The 22,311-nt window shown below is 42.3% G+C and overlaps 1 protein-coding gene across 1 annotated transcript in view; it reads right to left on the bottom strand.

The window, feature by feature from the left end:
• The window catches only part of LOC126195465 (dynein axonemal heavy chain 1-like), a 963,710-nt gene that overhangs the window by 576,152 nt on the left and 365,247 nt on the right, over positions 1-22,311 (bottom strand). The window contains exons 31-32 of the mRNA XM_049934091.1: positions 12,553-12,906; positions 2,327-2,663 (exon numbers count right to left, since the gene is read on the bottom strand). Coding sequence (XP_049790048.1) covers positions 2,327-2,663; positions 12,553-12,906 — 691 coding nt within the window. The remainder of the gene's footprint in view (positions 1-2,326; positions 2,664-12,552; positions 12,907-22,311) is intronic.

The following is a 22,311-nucleotide window of genomic DNA, read 5'->3' as shown; positions in this document are numbered from 1 at the left end:
AGACACACGCCACCCCACACACTTGAAGTTACTTTTGTGTCAATGACTCTCCATGCAAGACAACTTGCTGCACCCTTCATGTCAAAGAATCCTCAATCCAGTCACAAATTTCACTTGATACCTCATATGATAGTACTTTTGATAATGAACTTTGGTGTGCTACTGATTCAAATGCTGCTTGGAAATCAAGTAATACTGTGTCTACCTGACTGCCATGATCCACTGCTTTCAATATGTTATGTGAAAGTGAGATTGGGTTTCACATGATCTATGTTTTTGGAATCCATGCTGATTCAGGTCCTTCTGTACAAGATCCCTCATCACATTTTTGCTCAGAATAAGCTTTACAATTCTACAACAAACAGATATCAGGGTTAATGGATCACTTCTGTGGATCTTACCTGGGCACTGTTTTTAGCTCAAGGGATCTGCAATAGATTATAGTTAAGAGAGGTGTTAACTCAGTGCAAATGCAGTACTGGATCTGATAAGAGATTCCATTATGCCCTGGAGCTTTGTTCAATTTTATCAGCTGTTTCTCAATGTCAATGACACTAGTATCTATTTCATTCACCTTTTCAGTGGTATGAGAACTAGAACTAATATTCATGCATTTTCCTTAGTAAAGGAACATTTTGAAATGGAATTAAGCATTTATACTTTTTAAACTTCTTGGTAGATTGCATCCTCAAAATGGAATTAAGCATTTCTACTTTTTAAACTTCTTGGTAGACTGCATCCTCAAAACTTCATATTAGTTCTCCAGCTAAAATTGTAGGAGAGCTTCTGTGAATTTTGGAAGGTAGGAAATGAAGTACTGGTGGAGAAAAAGCTGTGTACAGGAGTTGTGAATCGTGTTTGCATAGATCAGTTGGTAGAGTACTTGCCCAGAAAAGGCATATGTCCCAAGTTCGAGTCTTGATCCACCACACAGTTTTCATCAGTCAGTAAATTTCACATGAGTGCACACTCCACTGCAGAGTGAAAATTTCATTATGGATTTCTGCTTTTGCTTTTTTACCCTCAATTTTAGTTCCAGCCTCATCTGTAGGTGACTGGACATTAATTTTGATGCCACTAACAGCCTTCCATAGAACAACAATTCCTTTGGGTTTTGCAACAGATTTTGACAATATTCTGCTAAAGTAGACAGTGAAGGCTTTATGTATTGCTCTCTTGACAGGCAAATATGTTTCATTCAGCACCTCTATATCTATAGCCCTATGAAAACAAACAATGGAAACTCAACTTTGGAATATCAAAAATGTTGGAAAAGATAGATTGCTACTTACTGTAAAGATGACACATTTATAAGTTGCAGAAAGACACAATTAAAAAACAGTTACACACATGCTTTCTGGCACAGCCTTTGTCACGAAAAGAAAGAGAAAGACACACCATTCATTAACACAAGCAAGCCTCCCATGTTTTACACCTATTGTGCAGTAGCCTCTATTTCTTTAGAAGTTTCTTCACAGTGTCTGCATTTCATGGAGGGTCCCTTCAACCACGAACTATTCTATTGGGTACCATCCACCAAACCTTGGAAAAAGGAGGCAGTGTCTGTGTTTAGGGAGTTGGACTGATTCTTTAGGTAGAGGCTGAGAATCTCAAGCCTTTCCATATAGGACTATTACTTTAAAGATATGTAAAGACAAAATTCTTCGTGCCTCTGTACGTCACTATGACTGATAAGTGGTGAAATTATGGTTTTGTTATCAAAATTGAATAAAGCTATAATAGCACTATAACTTAATTACTGCAATACATAATAGGCATGTAATATTGCAGTAAGAAAGCACAAAAAGTTATCATCTATGGTTTAGTACTCTAAAGACTTTCAATAAGCAGTAGAAATACCATCATGTAACATCTCATGCTGCTGTTTAATTCATCTTTATTGAGTGTACAGTTTTGTTCAAAGACCATTATCCTGCACAGACTTCTGTTAACAGCAAAAGTTGCACTGCGCATTACAAAAAGAAAATCAGGCAATGTCAAAAACACAACATTTATAAATAATGTTTAATATTGTAGAGGGAGATGCCTGGAGTGACCATTAACATTTAATATTGTAGAGGGAGATGCCTGGAGTGCCCATTAACATTTCTTTTATATATATATATTTGTGCTGCTAACAAAAGTCTATCGTTGATAATGATCTTTGATTGAAACTGGTTGCACAATAAAGAATAAGTTGAACAGTAACTTAAGGTGTTACATGAAGTCATTTCTACAATTTATAAAAGTTGTGGGACAAAATCAACATCAAAACAATATCTTTGATAAGCACATAATAAGTAACATGCTACTAAGAACTACTTACGCATCAAATCCAGAAAAGGTTGTGCGGGTGGTGGCTTTCCCTCAGGGTTAGCAAGAGGCCGCAGTCTATGATTGACCATCCTGATGTATGAAAACACAAGGGCATTGTCTTGTGTTGCAACTATTTCAGTCAATCCAGACCGAAGGAAAGTGAGAGCAGGAAAGAGATAATTGTCAGTCAGTTCTCGCAGTTGTTCTCTATACTGAACAGCCAGTTGTGGCAGTCCTCTTCGCAGCCAACAGTCAATAAGAGGTTGTAATCCAAGAACACCTGAATCCAGGTACACCATACCACAACGTGATACAGTTGCTGGTGATGCCACAGCCAAGTCTGCCACCTACAAAGGGACACAGTTACATGATTGGAATGCTGTTTTGTGATATGCTAAAGTGTAAAACATACTGTTGTTCAAGATGTCAACAAGACCTCACTTAACAGTAAAAAAATTATGGAATAACATCTGAAGTACATGCTTCATTTAAGGCATAATACATCAACAAGTAACTATGTCATCCCCATTAAATACTACTGTAAATGACTGGATATGTTCTTAGAGTGTACACTCCTAGCAGACTATGGGGTGTCCTGTTGTGGCTCAGTTACAATTTGCCTAAAACGCAGCATATGGACAATAGTGCACCACAGTTTGCATACTACAAAAGAAACAAAAGGCAACCCATCTACTAGAATACTTCATAGTACAACTGAAATTCATGCATCATAAATATCCCAGCTAGTATATATCTCATTAAAGTAGCAATCTATAATTTAAACTTGTTGGATAGATGGATCAATTAATATTTCTGTGTAATCAATATTACATCTTTAGCACAATTAATAAACTCTAAAATCAACTTTAAATTCATTTGCAATGTAAATTTATGCACACTTGTACAATGTGTATGCTCTGCCACTGTAATTTTAACTGAACTGACAATGTTCCTAATGATTTGCTATCAGACCTTTGATGAGCAGACTTAAATAGCTATGATCACATAAAAAATTAAACTGTAGCCTAACTGTGCATGACGTGTCATATCATTTAATGGATTAAAGATGGTAAGGTTCTTCTGGAATAAAAGATGATATCCTTTAATGTAATTTATGCCTAAACATATCAGACAAATTCACTTTGATGAAACTCAAAAATCTAAAAATCATTCACTGTGAAAAACCCATGGACGATTCAATGTTCTTATCCCAATTAAATACTCCTGTCAGTGCACTATTGAACACTTCCTATTGTGGATTCCTGTCTCTCAACTCTTTCAACAGAGTTAACTCGACCAGCTATGTCCAACTTCTGGTTTTACACACTTGCTATTCACTAGCACAGTCATACTGGTGCAACATGACAATGCTTTGTAAACCAGGGAGCTGAGAGACTACAGAAAGTTCTAGAAGGTAAGACTTATCAGAAACCACCTACTGCTAGGTCACGCACGGAAATTAATGTGAAAGGAATAGACAGATGGGCAGAAATAAAGCTTATTGATATAGGAAACATTACAGGAGAAACTAAAGTATAACAAGAAATGTGCATCACAATGGTCAAAACTTTGACACCATTGCAATATTCTACAATTTAGGAAGGAGACCTTATTCCAAACAAAATTTCAGATTTTTCTTCACACGTGTCACCCTTCACCTAGTTGAAAGTGTTGGCAGAGATGTATTGGGATGGCCTCATTTCTGTGTATAGAATCCAAGTTAAAATATGCCACATCAAGAACAGCTGCCACAAACCCCATACACAGCAGATCTTCCCTCCTGTTTATGGCACTGTTGACAGTGTGATGTCTTATTGAATGCCCTGGATTCCTATATCCCTTTGTACCCACTTCCTATACAATTTTTCAAGGTTTCACAGTTTGTAACGTTGGTTTCTACAAGCTGTAGCAAGTAACATTTTCAACTTCTCCATATAATAGAAACTCTACGCAAGGGATTGCTAACATAGATTTGGACATGTCCAAGAATGCTCTGGCTCATACTCACCTAGGTTGGTGGAAAAGGCTTTGAGCTCAGTTACACAGTGACCAGCAAAACTCTCTTGTTCACCTACTGCACAAGTTCATCTGATGCAGCACTCTTCCTGGTGAAATACCTATTTACTTTACGATAAATAATAGGCTAAGGAAGAGATTGGTTAGCCCCACTAGTCTAGACTACTTTTGTTATGATGTTGTGTCCTCAAACTAAATTAGTATTCATAAGTTTCACATCTCACTAAAAGTAACTTGTGCTCAACATCAGAATCCATGGAACCTTCATGGGATCAACTAATTCAGAACTCACAGAGCCCTTGTAAAATTAAACACACAGGCAAAAGTTAAGTAAACAGTTTAACAAACACCTGTTAAAATATTCCTTTCACATACAACTTTACTCATAAAATGTCAGGATACTGAAACCCTAACTCAGTATCAAATCAGCATAGATTTCTTCACTCTTGTCATATTTTACACATGCATTTGCAACCAGTGAACATCTACACAGCAAACTAGTGAGCATAGTCCAACATATGATCACAGTATCGAAAACAGATGTACGGGCAGGGCATAGGCTGTTTTCATCACTGCCTAATCACATGTAAGCCTGGGAGTAATGTCACCATAAAAGTCAAACAATTGTTAAAAATGATGAAAGTCACTTCCTAAATGATGTGACATACTTCACTCATCAAAAACAAATTCTATCACAGCTTACTAAGTACACCACTCTGATCCAAGCAAACAGCAGTGACATGATCTGCTCTTGGTCAACCCCTTCACCATCTCCTCTGAACAAGGGGTGCAGTCCCTATTAAGTGAACTTTCTACTGTTTGTGATATCATACACATCAGATTCCTTATGTAACATAATCTGAACAATCTTACCAGTGAAATGTGTGAGTAATTCTTATTCCACCTCAAAAATTTTATTATGACTACTTATCTTCCAAATATGACAATTCTTGAGTCCACCACTCCTGACCCACAGGGTTTCCGTTTTGGTTCAACCGGTCTTTTTTCTCTTTAAATGTTATGTTAATCTCCTAGCAGATTCCAAGAGCTCACTAGTATCTCCATATGGAACCTCCTTTGCCTGTCAGCAAATTATGCTACCCTGTCTGCCACTGCCTTTGTTTGCCATATTATTCCTCTTCATGACTACTGCAGCAATGGAAAATGTACCTTCCATGTTTGTCTCTGAAATTTGCTCCTTCACTACCTTTAAAACTGAATAGAACCCAACTCACTGATCTGACTTTGATGCAAACTGTGGAAATGAACTTGAAATTTTTAGCTGTATATTATCAAACATAGGAAACAATAATTCTTTTTAAATAATCTTAAGTCTTTATGAAAATTATTTTCTGGATGAGTGTGGGCAGCTTCTCTGTCCTTCAATCTCTGCATTGGAATACAATGAGGTATGCATGTCAATTAAATATACTGACACACACAATGTCATTTATGGGCAGTTTATTCCCACAAACATATAATCCTGATGTCAGATGCTAAATGCTAACACATCTGCCTCCTCCATATAAATGAGGTATCTTCTCGTATATACAGCTTTCTTGCAATAAAATTGAGGAGGGAACACACTCACTCAAATGACAACCCAATATTTGAGGAAAATATAATAAACTTTTATTCTGTCTGTACCACACAAGCATGGTGCCTAAACAAAAACACAGTATTTATCTGTTCCAACCAAGTGGAATGTACATACAGTATTGTATTGTCTGCCTTACAGTTTATTATGGCTGACAGTTACAGATAGCAACACCTAAACATGTAAAAAATGTTATATACATGTAATATCTACAAAAACATATTATCTACATACTACACATCTCTATTGTACTGCGTATTAACAGTCGCGTGTGTGCACTAGATGCAAACCCCATATCACCTCATATTTCAAGCTCACAATGTAACAGTGAGCAACAACCATCATATAGAGGGAAACGTTCCACATGGAAAAAATATATATAAAAAACAAAGATATATAAAAAGCAAAGATGCTGTAACTTACCAAACGAGAAAGTGCTGGTATGTTGATATACACAATAAAAAACACACAAACACACGCACAAATTTCAAGCTTTCGCAACCCAAGGTTGCTTCATCAGGACCGCGCGCGCGCGCGCGCCCACACACACACACACACACATATATATATATCCATCCGCACATATACAGACGCAGGCAGACATATGCATTCACAATCAGTTGTAAGCGTTAGGTGATTTGTAATATTCCTGGTACTAAGTAGCTAGTACCAGAAATATACTGTGGTTAGGGGTTTGAGTCCATAACTCAAGAAGGGCGTGTTTTGACAAAGGATTGCTGTGAATAACGAGGCTAATGCGCGTCAATGTGATATGATATATGGAATCATATCACTAGTATTATCCATACACATTGGTGTGTAATAACTTTATTTATGTATTGATATGTAGGAAGGTGTCACATGTGGTAATATTTGTTGGCATAGTTGCATGAATATGACTACATTGTTTACAATACATTCATATTTTTTCATGGCACCTTATAAGCAATAGGAGATTTTTTTTCTTTTAATAGGAAACACTTAGTGCACGATGTGAAATGTGGTAGGGGGTTCACTTCCACAACCCAGGTATTGCATGATATGGTACGCATTGGTCATAAAATGTGCTGTGCTGTTTCTATCAATGGTGCTTATGGTAATATGGCCCTATGAAATGATCTATTAATGTTAATTTTATATAATACTTTTACCTATGATTTTATGCACGTAATATCAATGTACAAATAGGACTTTGGCATTTAATGTGGTCTTCGCACCATAGATAATAATTATGTCATATGATGCGTAGTTTGGTGCTGTTTTGTTTATTCATTGTGTAACTGGAGGTTCCTTATTAAAGGTTATATCAATAATGTAAAATAAAATATGTAACATTTTATGTCTTTCACCTACCTTTTATTCCTCCAGACAGTGTGTGAATAACATATAACAAGAAAAGGATTTTTAGATTTTAGCTTTGACTTGCTGTATGGAATGTAGCAATTTTTGGTACTGTATTTTTATCTCAAGAGATGGGCAGAAATACTTTACCTCACAATTAAAATACAGGGTCATATATGGGAAGGCATGCTAATCTTCACCTCCAGTCTTTGTATGTTTCACCTGAATACCATGTTATTTTTTTAAAACATCTTTTGTAACGTAAAACTGGTACTTTTCTATGTTATACAATTGTTATCAATGTATGACAGTGGGTATGGCAGCATCACAGCAAGCTAACAGGTAGCCGTATGCTCACACGTATGAGGGCAACACCTACCAAGGTGTCCTGTTGGCCACTACCAACTGTATTTTTCAATTTGATTGTGTCATTCAGGTGTAACAATAGACTCATAGGCTGTCTTATCAGTATTTGTTGCTCACAGTCTTGACTTGCTTGTACAAAGCTATTCATGCCTTTTGGCACCATTTTTTATAACTAGTTATGATTAAGAACAAGGTATGTCTATAATCATATAATTACCTGTAATATGGATATGCATATTGTATGTAAATATTTCTGTATGACATGTACTTCTTTATTGTTAGGTGTGTGATTTGAGAGTGAGCGAGTCAGGATGAAACTAGTAACACTGCAGGAACTGAGATGGACAAAATAAAAACTTCTCAAACTTTCCTTAATACTATACAGTTGCGGACCTACCATTCCAAAGCACCAAGGCTCAAATCAGTAACCAAATATTTGCTGTTGGCATTCTTAACTGGAAAACCCAGGGTGTTTCAGCCATCCCCCAAACCAAAGTACTGTACTTCCACAGAAACTGAGCCAGTAAGACCTATTTCACCCATTAGGTTATGTGCTGTCCCCCATGACAAGGGGTGGCAAATACAAAAGGGTAGGGTCCTATTACACTGAAGAGCCAAAGAAAATGGTAACACCTGCCTAATATTGTGTAGGGCGCCTGCGAGCATGCAGAAATGCCACAAAACAACGTGGTATGGACTTGACTAATGTTTAGAAGTAGTGCTGGAGGGAACTGACACCATGAATCCTGCAGGACTGTTCATAAATCAATAAGAGTACGAGGGCGTGGCGATTTCTTCTGAATAGCACGTTGAAAGGCATTCCAGATATGCTCAATAATCTTCATGTATGGGGAGTTTGGTGGCCAGCAGAAGTGATTAAACTCAGAAGAGTGTTCCTGGAGCCACTCTGTAGCAGTTCTGGACACATAGAGTGTCTCATTGTCCTGCTGGAATTGCCCAAGCCCATCGGAATCCACAATGGACATGAATGGATGCAGGCGATCAAACAGGATGCTTATGTATGTGTCACATGTCAGAGTCATATCTAAACATATCAGGGATTCCATATCACTCTTACTGAACACGCCCCACACCAATCCAGAGCCTCCACCAGCTTGAACAGTCCCCTGCTGACATGCAGGGTCTACGGATTCATGAGTTTGTCTCCTTACACATCCACTCAGTACAATTTGAAACGAGACTCATCCAACCAGGCAACATGTTTCCAGTCATGAACAGACAAAGGTCAATGTTCAGTGTTGATGGGCCAAGGCGAGGGGTAAAGCTTTGTGTTGTGCAGTCATTAAGGGTACATGAATGGGTCTTCGGCTCCGAAAGCCCACATCGATGACATTTCATTGAATGGTTCACATGCTGACACTTGTTGATGGCCCAGCACTGAAATCTGCAGCAATTTGTGGGAGGATTGCACTTCCGTTAGGTTGAAAGATTCTCTTCAGTTGTCGTTGATCCTATTCTTGCAGGATCTTTTTCCGGCCGCATTGATGTCAGAGATTCGATGTTTTACAGGATTCCTGATATTCATTGTACACTTGGGAAATGGTTGTACGGGAAAGTCCCCACTTCATCGCTACCTTGGAGAGCTGTGTCCTGTCGCTTGTACGCCGACTATAACACCACATGCAAATTCACTTAAATCTTGATAACCTACCATTGTAGCAGCAGTAACCGATCCAACAACTGCACCAGACACTTGTTGTCTTATATAGGAACTGCAGACCACATCTCTGTATACTACCTAAATATATCTCTCTATTTCAATACGCATGACTATACCAGTTTCTTTGGACTTCAGTGCAGATGTTGGCAGTATAAGCATGCAGTGAATAATGGCTGGATGGGATGGGAAAGAACTTATTTTGCAGTCAGTAGGTATCCTTGGGGACCTCTTTCAACGTGCTGAAGAAGCTGTTCTAGCAGCCATTAATGGAATACGGTGACGCCAACTGTGAACTGTGGTGCATGTCAGAGCAAACAATGCCAGTTATCTGGGTTCTGAGATCATATCTGGATACTAATTGAGAAGACCAACCTTGGTCACAGAGTTTCATCAAAGCTCACACTCTATTGCATTGGCCCAGATCTGATCATTGCACCTTGATTCTGAGTCAAGAGGAAAGCTTGAACATCAAAGGTTTTGTGAAAAGATAGGCTGCAAGTTTCTCAACTTGTGCCATAGCATTGAGAACTGTAGAGTTCCCCTAAATGGGTCAGCTGTGCACTACACATTTGAGCCTGCTATCCAGGCACGTGAGGTGCACCCAAGGATTTTATTTATTTATTTACTTATTTTGGATTAGGGCACTCTCTATCCAGATCAGATAATAATAGCTGTAGGAGATCTGGAAATATCAAGATCCAAAGAAATGCCCACCATAGGCAAGAGCATTAAAATCCTAGAGGTTCACAACAAAGTGCAAAAGTTTGAAAAACGCCTAAAAAGCAGTGGAGCTTACATAATCCAAGGTACAGAATGCTGGTTAAAACCTAAAATTGATAGCAGTGAGATTTGTGGAGAAAATGTAAGCATATACCAAAAGGATATGCTAATGGAAAAAGCGTATGGTATATTTGTCGTAGTAGACAAGAAACTCAAATCCACCAGACGTTAACTGAAGCTACATGTGAGATTGTTCATGCAAGAACAAGTCATTGAGGGTGAGCATCAACTTATAACTGGCTTCTTCTATCAGCTGCCAGACTCATCCCCAGATGTAACAGAAAAATTTCGATAAACTCTGAGTTCACTAGTACGTAAGTTCCCAATCACACTAAATCTTCAGATGAGAATTTAGTCATCCAATAATCAATTGGGATAACTACAATTTTGTTAGTGGTGGGCATGTGAAACACTTCTAAATGCCTTTATGAAAACCATCATGAAAATGATGGAAATATATTGGATCTAATGGCAAGGAATAGACCTAACCACTTTGAGAACGTTCGCATCAAAATTAGTATCAGTGACCACAAGGCAGTTGTAACAAAATGAATACGACAGTACTAAACGCAACTAAAACAAGTAGAAAGATTTATATTAAACAGCAAACTAGATAAGGAGGCAGTAACAATGTGATTCAGTGAGGGGTGTTTCAAATTCTGCTCTGAACAGGAGCCTGTATGAGACTGCCCTATCCTCACTTAATCGTGTCCTGCTTTACGTATGCGCATCTTATTTCTGTAATGTAGCTGACATACCCTGTACTGCTATAATGAATGGGCTATGGATGAATAAATAAATAAAATAATAATAACTTTGGCTCAAGTGTAAAAGAATAGACAACCATGCACTGGATGGATGTATATCTAGTACAACAGTTCATGATGGGATGGACCCTTCAATGGTATACAACCTCGTAATCACACTTCTAAAGAAACAGATATTACTGCATAATAGCTATAAAAACAAAGCATAGGGCTATAGATAAAGACACACTGAACAAAACTCATTTATCTATCAAAAGCCAAATGCATGAAACTGCCAACTACTACCGCAGTGATTTCTCACAATACTTGAAATTTTGGCACCAAAGTTAGTGTCCAGGCACTCATAGGTGAGGCAGGAAGCAAAACTGAAAGTAACAATTCAAAACCAGAAATGATGACCTTATTAGTCAAATGTTATTTTACAAAGGAAAACCATGCAGGATTGTCTCAATTTAATATTCACACCACAAGAAAAAATCAGTGATGTAGTATCAGTGGCACTGAAAAACAGCTGAAATCGTTAAAACTGAACAAAGTTCCAGGGCTCAAAAGAATCCCCACCAACACCAAGAGCGAGAGGTTGCCCTGAAACTCCGTGTGCTCCTCCATGCTCTTTGACAATGCTGTTGTCAGTTTGATGATGACTTGTTATAGTGGAAGTCTTTAGCCACCATTCACAAAGATTTTCATTCAAAATTTAAGCAGTGGCTGGGCTCAATCCTGGGATACAGGACGTTTTAGTTACCACTCAAATGCGCTACCCATACACCAATTACCACTTGGGTTCAGTCTTAGGTAAATGATGTGGCAAACTTTGGTTCATCGGTAGAATACTAGGCAAATCCAAAAAAATCTATAAAGGACACTGCTCACAAAACACTTGTGCTGAGGGACTGATGACCTCAGAAGTTTGGTCCCATAAGAACTTACCACCACCACTCGTGCACCCCACCTTTGAATCCTGCTCAAGTGTGTGGGACCCATACGATATAGAACTAAGAGGGTATACCAAATGTATATGAACAAGGGCCACAAGAATGGTCAAATGAAGATACTAACTGGACTGAAAATAGTTTCAAACTATCAAATGAAAACCTATTTAGTGCCTTTCAAGAACCATCTTTAAGTGATGATCCCAGGAACCACTACAACCACCTACCTACCTGTATTATTCCCATAGGGATTGCAGAAACAAGATTACAATGATTACAGCACACACAGAGGCACTGAAGCAATCACTCTTCCTATGTCTTATACGTGAATGGAACAGAAAAATGTACTAACTGGTACAAAGGGAAGGACTCTTTGCCATGCACTTCGCAGGGGTTAGCAAAGTATGGATGTGGATGTAGAATTAGAACTAGGCTTTATACGTGTATCAACTCATAAGGAGATGCAGAAGATTCTGCAAGTCCTTTCCGCCATGTGCGGAGAGTGTCCAGCATCTCCAGAAAATGTACAAAATCATAACTAATATCACCACAATCAAGATAGGACCAAATGAAAGCTTTCAGAACTGTGTTATGTACAACTTGCCTTCTCCAATATCTTACCACATAAGTTCTTTACTGCCACGAGGATCATCACTTCAAGATCTTTCAGCCTCATTCCAATTTTCACGAGTATAATGCAAGAGAAATGGGTAAAAGGAGATAAAATAAAATGTTTTCTAGTCTTACAGAACATACCTCAAACATCATTGTTTGAGACTCCTGCAGTTTAATAATCTCTCCACTAGTTAGGCAGAGCTTTTTATTGTCATCCAGGACAGTGTTCATATTTTCAATCCACACAGCATCAACTGGACCATCAAACACATACCAGCGTTTGTCATCATCTTCAGCAGATGCTCCACCACGTACTAGACTTGCCAGTATGCCATCTGTCCATTCGTGAGTGAGGGCATCAAACTCACCATATAACTGTCCCAGTGTGATGGACTTGGGGTTTAGCACATACGTATGGACCTTTTCAAATGGTAACCCACTTGGAGATGGTTTCCCTTTCAAGCTTGTTAGAGCATGGGCTAGGACTTCATAGCACTGTAATAAAGTAATTATACATATAATTAATCAGTATAAATAATGCTAACAGTGAACTAACAAGGGAAATAAAATTAATTCATAATTTTTACTTTTTTATCCCCATACAATCAAATTTGTATGTAAAATATGTATGAATGAGATACATTTAGAAGGTTGCACTGAATATAACAAACATTCAAATTTTGGATATACTCAGATTCTTCTTCTTCTTTGCTGGATACTTATCTCCTGAATACTAAGAATGGCACTGGAATAAAATGTAACATATTTAAAAAAGTGTTGTGACTCGCCGATCTTTCAAAGTGCCGCCGTGCAGTTACGCGCGTCCTCTACATGTGGCACTGTCTGCCAGCCATGCAGCAGCAGCACCACCTAAGTGGCCAGCCAGCCAGTGGCCGCTAGACTTGGACTCAGTTATGATTTGACTGTTAAAGTGTACACACGTCTTACTCTGTTGACTTGATCTGTGACTTTCATGTATTACGTCTTTTCCTTGAAATATATTTGTTCAACTTGAAGTTGTAACAAAAAGGTTTACCAGTTTATTAAACTGGATGTTCATCTGTTAACAATACATTAAAAGTAAGCAAACTATTAAAGAAATCAAATCAACTAAACATTAATTGGTTGGCTCTTATAGAACTTCATATCATGAACAGTTGTTCAACTACAGATACCTGCTGTACTGGAAGACACAATGGTGATGGTGAATGGAATATCATGTACAGTGAAGGAGGAGAGGTGAGGAATAAAAGGAAAAGGAAGGGACTATTGATATCAGCTGCATCGGGACTTTGTGCAGCATCAGCGGTGCCAAGTGAAAATGTGTGCCAGACCAACATTCGAACCCAGGATCTCCTTCTCACTAGGCACTTGGATTATCTACTGCGCCACCCAGACACAGAGTTTATTGCAAGTGTGTGGACTATGTCAGCACTCTTCTCAGGCAACACACATTTGCAACCAGTGAAACATACTTGCAATCCACATCTATGTCCTCCATGCTCACTACTTGAAGATTTCCACAGCAGGTCAGACATAATTGTGCATCCACACTGAATGTGGTGGATTCATTGCCTGTTGAGGTGAGTCAACTATATGAATGGAATAGTATGGCATGTCACATGAACAAGATGTTATGAGACTAGGCACTGATTGCCAGCCTATGGCATCTGACATCGCAGCTGCTATGCACTAGGGTAGTGCATAGTCACCAGTCACTACAAGTGTTTGTGTAGTGTGTGTACATGCAATGTCATGTAGTGTAACAGATTGTCGGGTACAGCTAAACTGGTGGCTGTCCGACTTTTGCTTGACGTGATTCGGAAGAATGAAGACCTTCAGTTGAGTAATAATAACTTTATTGCGGCGCGTATCTGACGACGCCCGGCATGCGTGGACAGTTCGGGGCTATAAAAATTTGCTTCCGATCTATACAGAGGATCCTCAATCCTCGGGAACTTCTGTAGTTAGGAGAGAAAATAGTATCCGTCCACACAAGTCAGGAGACAAGGAACTACTAACTAACTCTAAAAAACAAGGAATAATAATCATAATAAACAGAACGTATATAAAAGTTATAAAACACAGCGCCTCTAGAGGCTGGGCACGGAACTACACAGCGTCGCTACATCACTGTACTGACACACGTGCACAGCACACACACACACACACTGGCGAGCTTGAAGTAGCGCGCGGCAGCGTCGCTACATCAGCCCCCCGGGCGGAAGCGGAGCGTCGGCGTCGAGATACCGCGCCGGAAAGTGCACCCGACGTCCAGAACGGGTCGTCCTCGCCGGAGGAGGAGGAACAACGTCAGGAGGCGGATGTTGTGCTGCGTTGGGCGGCGAATGTTGAAGAGCCGGCGCCGGAGATGTGGCGTCAGTGTCTGGAACAGCGGTAGGTGGACGCCTACGACGAGGTGCCGCTAGTGGGGTGTCAGGAAAAACATATGCAGGTTTAACCCGATTCAACGCGACAGTCGTCGTTTTGCCGTTCACTAGGATATCCATGGTGTGGGCACTGCGCCGTAGCACTTCATATGGACCAGAATAAGGAGCTTGTAGAGGCGGTTTAACGCCCTCAGTGCGGAGCATGACGTGACGACATTGTTCCAGGTCCTGGTGCACGAAAGTGGGCGGCTTGCCATGACGTGTGGCTTTCGGAGGGCGAATCTTTGATACATGGTCCCTCAATCGTCGCAAGAGATCCGGCTGGCCAGTAGCAACTGTCTCCGTGGCATCAGCGTCTACAAAGTCACCAGGAAGGCGCAGTGTTTCTCCGTAAACCAGTTCTGCCGCTGACGACCCCAGGTCTGGTTTGAAAGTCGTCCGTAAGCCTAACAAGACCACTGGTAGTGCGGTTGTCCAGGTTTCTTCGTGGCACATCAGCGCGGCCTTCAAACAACGGTGCCAGCGTTCGATCATGCCGTTGCTTGCTGGGTGATAACTTGTGGTCTTATGGTGGGTGTAACCACAAAACTTGGCCAGCTGTGAGAACAGGTCTGATTCAAATTGCCGTCCGCGGTCAGTGGTAATATGTAGTGGGCATCCAAATCTTGCCAACCAAGTCATTGCAAAAGCGGAAGCTAATGTGTCTGCTGTGATATTATCCACCGGCACTGCCTCCGGCCAACGCGTAAAACGGTCGATCATAGTAAACAGATATCTTTGCCCGTTCGAAGGTGGAAGTGGTCCGACTACATCCAAATGAACGTGGGCAAAGCGGGCGGTGGTATCCAGAAAATCGCCGATCGGTGCGTGTACATGGCGGTTAATCTTGCAGCGTTGGCACTGAAGACAAGATTGGACCCACTCGCGGCAGTCTTTTTGCATGCCTGGCCACACGAAACGTTGCGATACTAGGCGGAATGTCGGGCGTACCCCGGGATGGGACAATCCATGCACTATATCAAAAGCTTGTCTTCTAAAAGCCGGCGTCAGAAAGGGACGAGGTCGGCCGCGAGAAACGTCGCAGTATAGCTGTGTGTCCTCCCCCGGAACATCAACAAGTTTCAGTTGCAATGCTGAAGCCGTGTCTTTAACATAGGCAAGGAGTTCTTCGTCGTCTCTCTGTGCCTGTGCCAGTGCAGGAAAGTCTATGTTACTGGAAACACTGCTGATCCGTGAAAGGCAATCCGCAACAATGTTGTCGATCCCAGAAATATGTCTAATGTCGGTAGTAAACTGGGCCACGAACTCAAGGTGATGAAATTGACGGGGAGAGCAGTTGACACTATTCCGACGGAAGGCGAAAGTGAGTGGTTTGTGGTCTGTATATACCGTGAAAGTTCGCGCTTCCACTTGAGGGCGAAAATATTTCACTGCTTGGTATACTGCCAGGAGTTCACGGTCGTATGTGCTCCATTTTCTCTGTGCAGGCGAAAGCTTGTGGGAATAATACGCCAGTGGCTGCCATGCGTTGTCGGACCATTGTTGTAACGCGGCACCGATCGCCGTCTGGCTCGCATCTACGACAATTGCTAATGGCGCGTCGAGTCGTGGGTGTGCGAGAAGCGCCGCGTCGGCCATACTCCTCTTTGTTGCCTCGAACGCAGAACACATGTCCTCTGTCCACTGTATCAGAGACTTGCTATTTACTTTAGGGCCTGATAATGCCGCCGTCAAAGGTTCCTGCAGCTCCGCAGCGTGAGGAAGGTGTCGTCGATAAAAATTGAGCATCCCCAAAAAACGACGTAATTCTTTGATTGTAGTTGGTCGGGGTAGCTGCAAGATAGCGTCCACCTTCTCGGACAGAGGAAGAGAGCCTTCAGCAGAAATCTTATGGCCAAGAAATGTCACCTCTGACTGCCCAAAAACACACTTGTCCACGTTCAAGACGACACCGTAACGCTCCAATCGCTCGAAAATCTCTCGCAGATGTTGTCGGTGTTGATCGTGGTCAGCAGAGAACACTAACACATCGTCCAGGTAGGCGAAACAGAACGGCAGCCCCTGGAGAACCGAGTCTATAAACCTTTGCCAGGTCTGAGCGGCATTGCGTAAACCGAAAGTCATAAATTTACTTTCAAATAAACCGAAAGGCGTTATTATTGCAGTCTTTGGAATGTCGTCATTGGCCACCGGAATCTGTGTATACGCTTTAGCGCAGTCCAGGACTGTGAACACCGTGGCACCATGTAAAGCGTGATTATAATCCCTCAGTAACGGAACGGGATATCTGTCCGGCACCGTTCGCGCGTTAAGCGCACGGTAGTCACCGCATGGGCGCCAAGCTCCACCCTTCTTCGGAACAAGATGTAATGCGGAGGACCACGGGCTCTTAGATGGCCGCATTATGCCCTCGCGAATCATGGCGTCGAATTCTGCCTTCGCTATCTTCAATCTGTCCGGAGCGAGACGCCTAGGTCGGCATGCTACTGGGGGACTATCAGTCGTTTGAATGTGATGCACCGTGTCATGTGGTATGAACCTGGGAGCGCCGGGCGGCCTGGTCAAGTTCGGATAGTTAAGCAGTAATTCAGTGTACTCACCCTCCGTAGCATGGACCAACTTGGCACTGTGCGTTGCGGTGTTGCGACGGAAACCCGTGACAGCTAAGCCAGTGACGCTGTCTACCAAGCGTGCGTTCGCGACGTCCAGCAGCAGGTGATAGTGCGCGAGGAGATCAGCCCCGACGATCGCCTCCGTGACGTCAGCAACTGTAAAATTCCACTCGTACGCGCGACGTAGGCCGAGATTAAGCTCCATCCTCTGTGTGCCATATGTTGCGATGGAAGAATTGTTGGCAGCCGTCAGACGGAAGGCAGTTGGCGGCCGGCAACGATGTATGGCTGTTCGTGGTATGATACTCAGGTCCGACCCAGTGTCAATTAAAAACTTAACGCCGGAACTCCTATCGGTAACGAACAGGCGCTTGGAGGATAACTGGCAGTCAGTTGCGCCTATTGTCGACCGCCGGTGGCGTTTGGGTGCGAGCATGGTGATGTGCACTTCCTTGCCTGATCGCCGAATCGTCGGTGGTACCAGCACAATGGTACCTCGCCTTGCGGAGTGGTAGTACTGCCGGAAGATCTGCTTCTCGAACGCCGCCGTCTGTATCGACTTCTTCTATTATTGTCGTCGTCCCGTGCTAGCAGCACACTGACCTGGGCGCACAAAAGCTCAACCTTGGCAGCGAGAGAATCATGGTCGGCTCGTGCCACAGACGCGGTACTGTTTGCACTGTTGTCCAACGCCGCGACTGCGCTGACCGGAGCCGGTGTGATCGCGTCCTGAATCCGGTCTGCTAGCTGCGCCACGTCATCCAGCGGCATGTCCGTTTGTGAGGCGATTATGGCATTTACTTGCGGCGGCAACCTACTGCTCCACAGCGTTCTGAGCAGACTGTCTGGCACAGTAACGGTGTCAACCTTGCTGCGTAGATGTCGCAGATATTGGGAAGGCTTCCTGTCGCCAATTTCTTCCTGTGTCAGAACCTGATGTATCCGGTCCTCTTGTGATGCGGCAACCCGTCGAATCAACTCCGATTTTAGCCTGGCATAAGCTCCAGCCTCGGGCGGTGCTGTGATTATGTCCTGCACCTCGGCTGCATAACGTTGGTCGAGTTGGCTCACAATCAGCGCAAATTTAGTTGCTTCGACCGTTATTCCAGCGCAGCTAAAACTTGCCTCTGCCTGCGCGAACCAGAGTACTGGGTTGTCGGGCCAGAACGGCGGCAAACGGACTGCAATCCTGGAGACGGCCTGCTGTTCGGTCATTACGTGCTCGTTACTTGCGTAGCTCACGACTGCTTCTTCTTAATCACGTCGGTCTCTGCTTGGATCACGTCGGGGTCACCACTTGTCGGGTACAGCTAAACTGGTGGCTGTCCGACTTTTGCTTGACGTGATTCGGAAGAATGAAGACCTTCAGTTGAGTAATAATAACTTTATTGCGGCGCGTATCTGACGACGCCCGGCATGCGTGGACAGTTCGGGGCTATAAAAATTTGCTTCCGATCTATACAGAGGATCCTCAATCCTCGGGAACTTCTGTAGTTAGGAGAGAAAATAGTATCCGTCCACACAAGTCAGGAGACAAGGAACTACTAACTAACTCTAAAAAACAAGGAATAATAATCATAATAAACAGAACGTATATAAAAGTTATAAAACACAGCGCCTCTAGAGGCTGGGCGCGGAACTACACAGCGTCGCTACATCACTGTACTGACACACGTGCACAGCACACACACACACACTGGCGAGCTTGAAGTAGCACGCGGCAGCGTCGCTACAAGATGAATCATGGCTGTCAAGGTAGTTCTACACTGGCTGCTAAAGGCGCTGTGTTTCATGTGTAATAACTGAATCATAGCTTCTGTGCCCAGCCCCCTGGGGTGCTGGTTTCTACTTTTCACTTGTGCTTGTGTCTTCTCCATATGCAATATTTATTCCTTTGTTATGTTCCATGTTTGTTGATGTTTTATGATCTACACTGTTGGTTAGTTTTACTGCTCAATTACCCTCCTGCTCTCACTGAATAAAGAGTTTCCCACTAAGTGTAATCTTTTTGCATCAGATTAATCAGTATTGTTAAGTCAATCAGTTTGAATTACCCGACAAGTTGTGATCCAACATGATCTGTGAGTTGAAGGAAATGACCTATAGCCATTTTTTCTATTGAGCTCAGGAGCTAACTGAAGAATGCCCCTTATCAAGACTAGCGGTCTATTTGATGCCATTTTGGTTCAATAGCCCCTTCTTATGGTTCACGCAGGTGGAAGCAAGTTTTTGTTGTGCTGGAATTATGGCCAAACTGTGAAGTCTGCATTTGTTGTAAGTCAGCTGGACCACCGTTTCGTGGCCGAGGTGCAAGACATCATCACTGCTCCCCTGGTGGTGGATTTCTACAAAAAATTCAAGGCAGAAGTAATACAGAGAGTTGCTGCTTTGCAGGAAGATCAAATTCACCAAGTTCTTACGCAATAAGACATTGATGATCATAAGCCACCACAATATCTTAGGCATCTGCACAGTAAAGTGGACACAGTCACCATTCCAGACAACTTATTGTGTACACAGTGGAGCAGTAGATTGTCACCAGAAATTGAAGCAATATTGGCATCACGAACTAGCATGCCATTGGATGCCATGGTGGAGATGGGAGACTGCAAACAGGAAGCAATCACACCTCCCCAGATTAGCATGGTCACAGCAAAAAGCAGCAGTATAACAGCCTCAGCTAAGGTCAAGCACACAAATCACGACTTGGTCGCAGCAAAAGTAAACATGTTACACATGCAGGTCAGTGCATTATTGTCGCAATTCAGCACTGGACACAACAGAAGCAGAGTGCATTAGGGTAGACATTCAAGGAGCCAGTCTCTGAGCAACACTACATCTTCGAAAGGTGACAAGTCTCTCTGTTGATATCAGTACAGATTTGGCGAGAATGTGCAAAAATGTACATTACAGTGCTTCTACCTAAATGCCAGTGGTGGTTGATTGTAGGCGTAAAAACTGATTGCCCGTCACCATCCAGGAACCAGTTCATCAGCAACAGAGGTTCTGGCCTGAAATTTCTCATAGATACTGGTTCGGACCTCAGTATCTGTTATGGTCTTCATTGCATCATTGTACACATTCAACTCCCTTCTAACATCTGCCAATAATTCAACTATTTCAACCTATGTAACCCAGCGAACAGAGCTAAACTTAGGTCTACATCATCTGTTCACATGGAATTTCACTGTTGCAGAGATCACAGAAGCGATCATCGGTGCACATCTACTTGCACAATAAGACATGTTGAACGCCTGATTGGTGGACAGCATTACTGGTTTAACTGTCACCGGTTTTCATCGCAGATCAACCAACCACACCACAAAGCTTGTCCAGGCACTGAGGATGAATACGCTTTTCTGTTAATGCAGTTCCCAAATTTGACCAGGCCAGCCAAAGCAACTAAACAGTTTCAGTACAATATGGTGCTCACATCAAGACAACGGATTGACCACCAGTGTTGTGTCAACCTGGACGTTTAGCACTAGACCATCTTGCAATCGTGAAAGCTGAATGCAAGAGGGCATCATTAGACTGTTGAACAGTCTGTGGTACTCTGCCTAACATTTGGTGCCAAAAAAGGTGAGTCCCGGTGCCTTTGCAGAAATTATCATGCACTGAATATGAGAAGAGCGGCTGATCGATATTCTGGGTCATTACTAAAAGATTACATCTACACATTACATGGGGTGGTAATATTCAGTGTCACGACTGTCGTAAGGCCTACACTCAGAAACTTGTGGCTAAAGAGAAAATTCCAAAGACCACAACTATAACACCACTCAGCCTGTTTGAGATCACGTGTATGACCTTCACATAGCAAAACATAGCCCATATGTGGCAAAGATTCACACTGACTCTGTCCTTCAAGGCCTCCTTTTCGATTTTGTGTACCTGGATGATAAGCTCATGTTCTCGGAGACTGAGGAACAACACCAATAAAATCTACAAGAGGTGTTCAAGCATTATAGAGTCGAGTTGAATGTTGCCAAGAGTGTTTTAGAACAATCTGAAGTGATCATCTTTGGACATAGTATCTCTGCTGCAGGCTCCCTATCTTCTGACAAACAAGATTGGTGGGATTTTGCAGTTACCTAAGCCAACCAATCACAGAATTGCATTGCTTCTTTGTTATTTTAAATTGTTATTATTATCACCTGCCTCACGCAGCAGAATTGCAGGAACCACTGAATGCGGTGCTGTCTGGCCCTAAGGCACGGGGCCACTCTGCAGCACAGTGAACTGAGGCTGTGTGTGAGGAGCATGGCTGACAACCACTAAATCATTCTAAGCTCGATGCATCTCTTGCACAGGTAGTGGATGCAAGCCAGATGGCTGTCAGCAAGGTGTTACAGCAGTGGTCAGGTGGTTCATGGCAGTCACTGGTAAAATTTCACGAAAACTGCACCATCTCTGAGCAAGTGGAGTGCCTATGACAGCAAGCTTCTAAAGCAGTGAAATACTTGTGTCCTCAAGCTCCAGTGCTAGTGTTCACAATATTCACAGACCATAACCTTTTTGTATTGAGGAGAAACAGTGACAACTGTAACATTGTGGCTGACTGTTTTTCATGCATCATCAGAAGTGTGATGAGTCCTATCAACTTTTCTGCACTGAACTGAGTGCAGCAAGAAGACAAAGAACTCCGAAAGTCTGTCGACAATGAGGCATCGGCATTACAATTGCAGCTCATCGACGGTCTGGGAGCAGATGTCAAGCTCTACTGTGAAGTCTCTTGCGGACAACCTCAACCCTTTCATCCACCAGCATTAGGAACAAAAACTTTCAATATCACACATAACTTGCACCATCCAGAAGTACATCCCACTTTTCTATTGGTCTCCCAAACATTTCGAGTAGCCAGGCACGGAAAAGGACTGTCGAGAATGGACAAGAAC

The sequence above is a fragment of the Schistocerca nitens genome, chromosome 7 (assembly GCF_023898315.1).
Source record: "Schistocerca nitens isolate TAMUIC-IGC-003100 chromosome 7, iqSchNite1.1, whole genome shotgun sequence".
Lineage (NCBI taxonomy): Eukaryota > Metazoa > Arthropoda > Insecta > Orthoptera > Acrididae > Schistocerca > Schistocerca nitens.
Note: the sequence above shows the minus strand (reverse complement) of the source record. Positions and strands in the feature narration are given on the sequence as shown.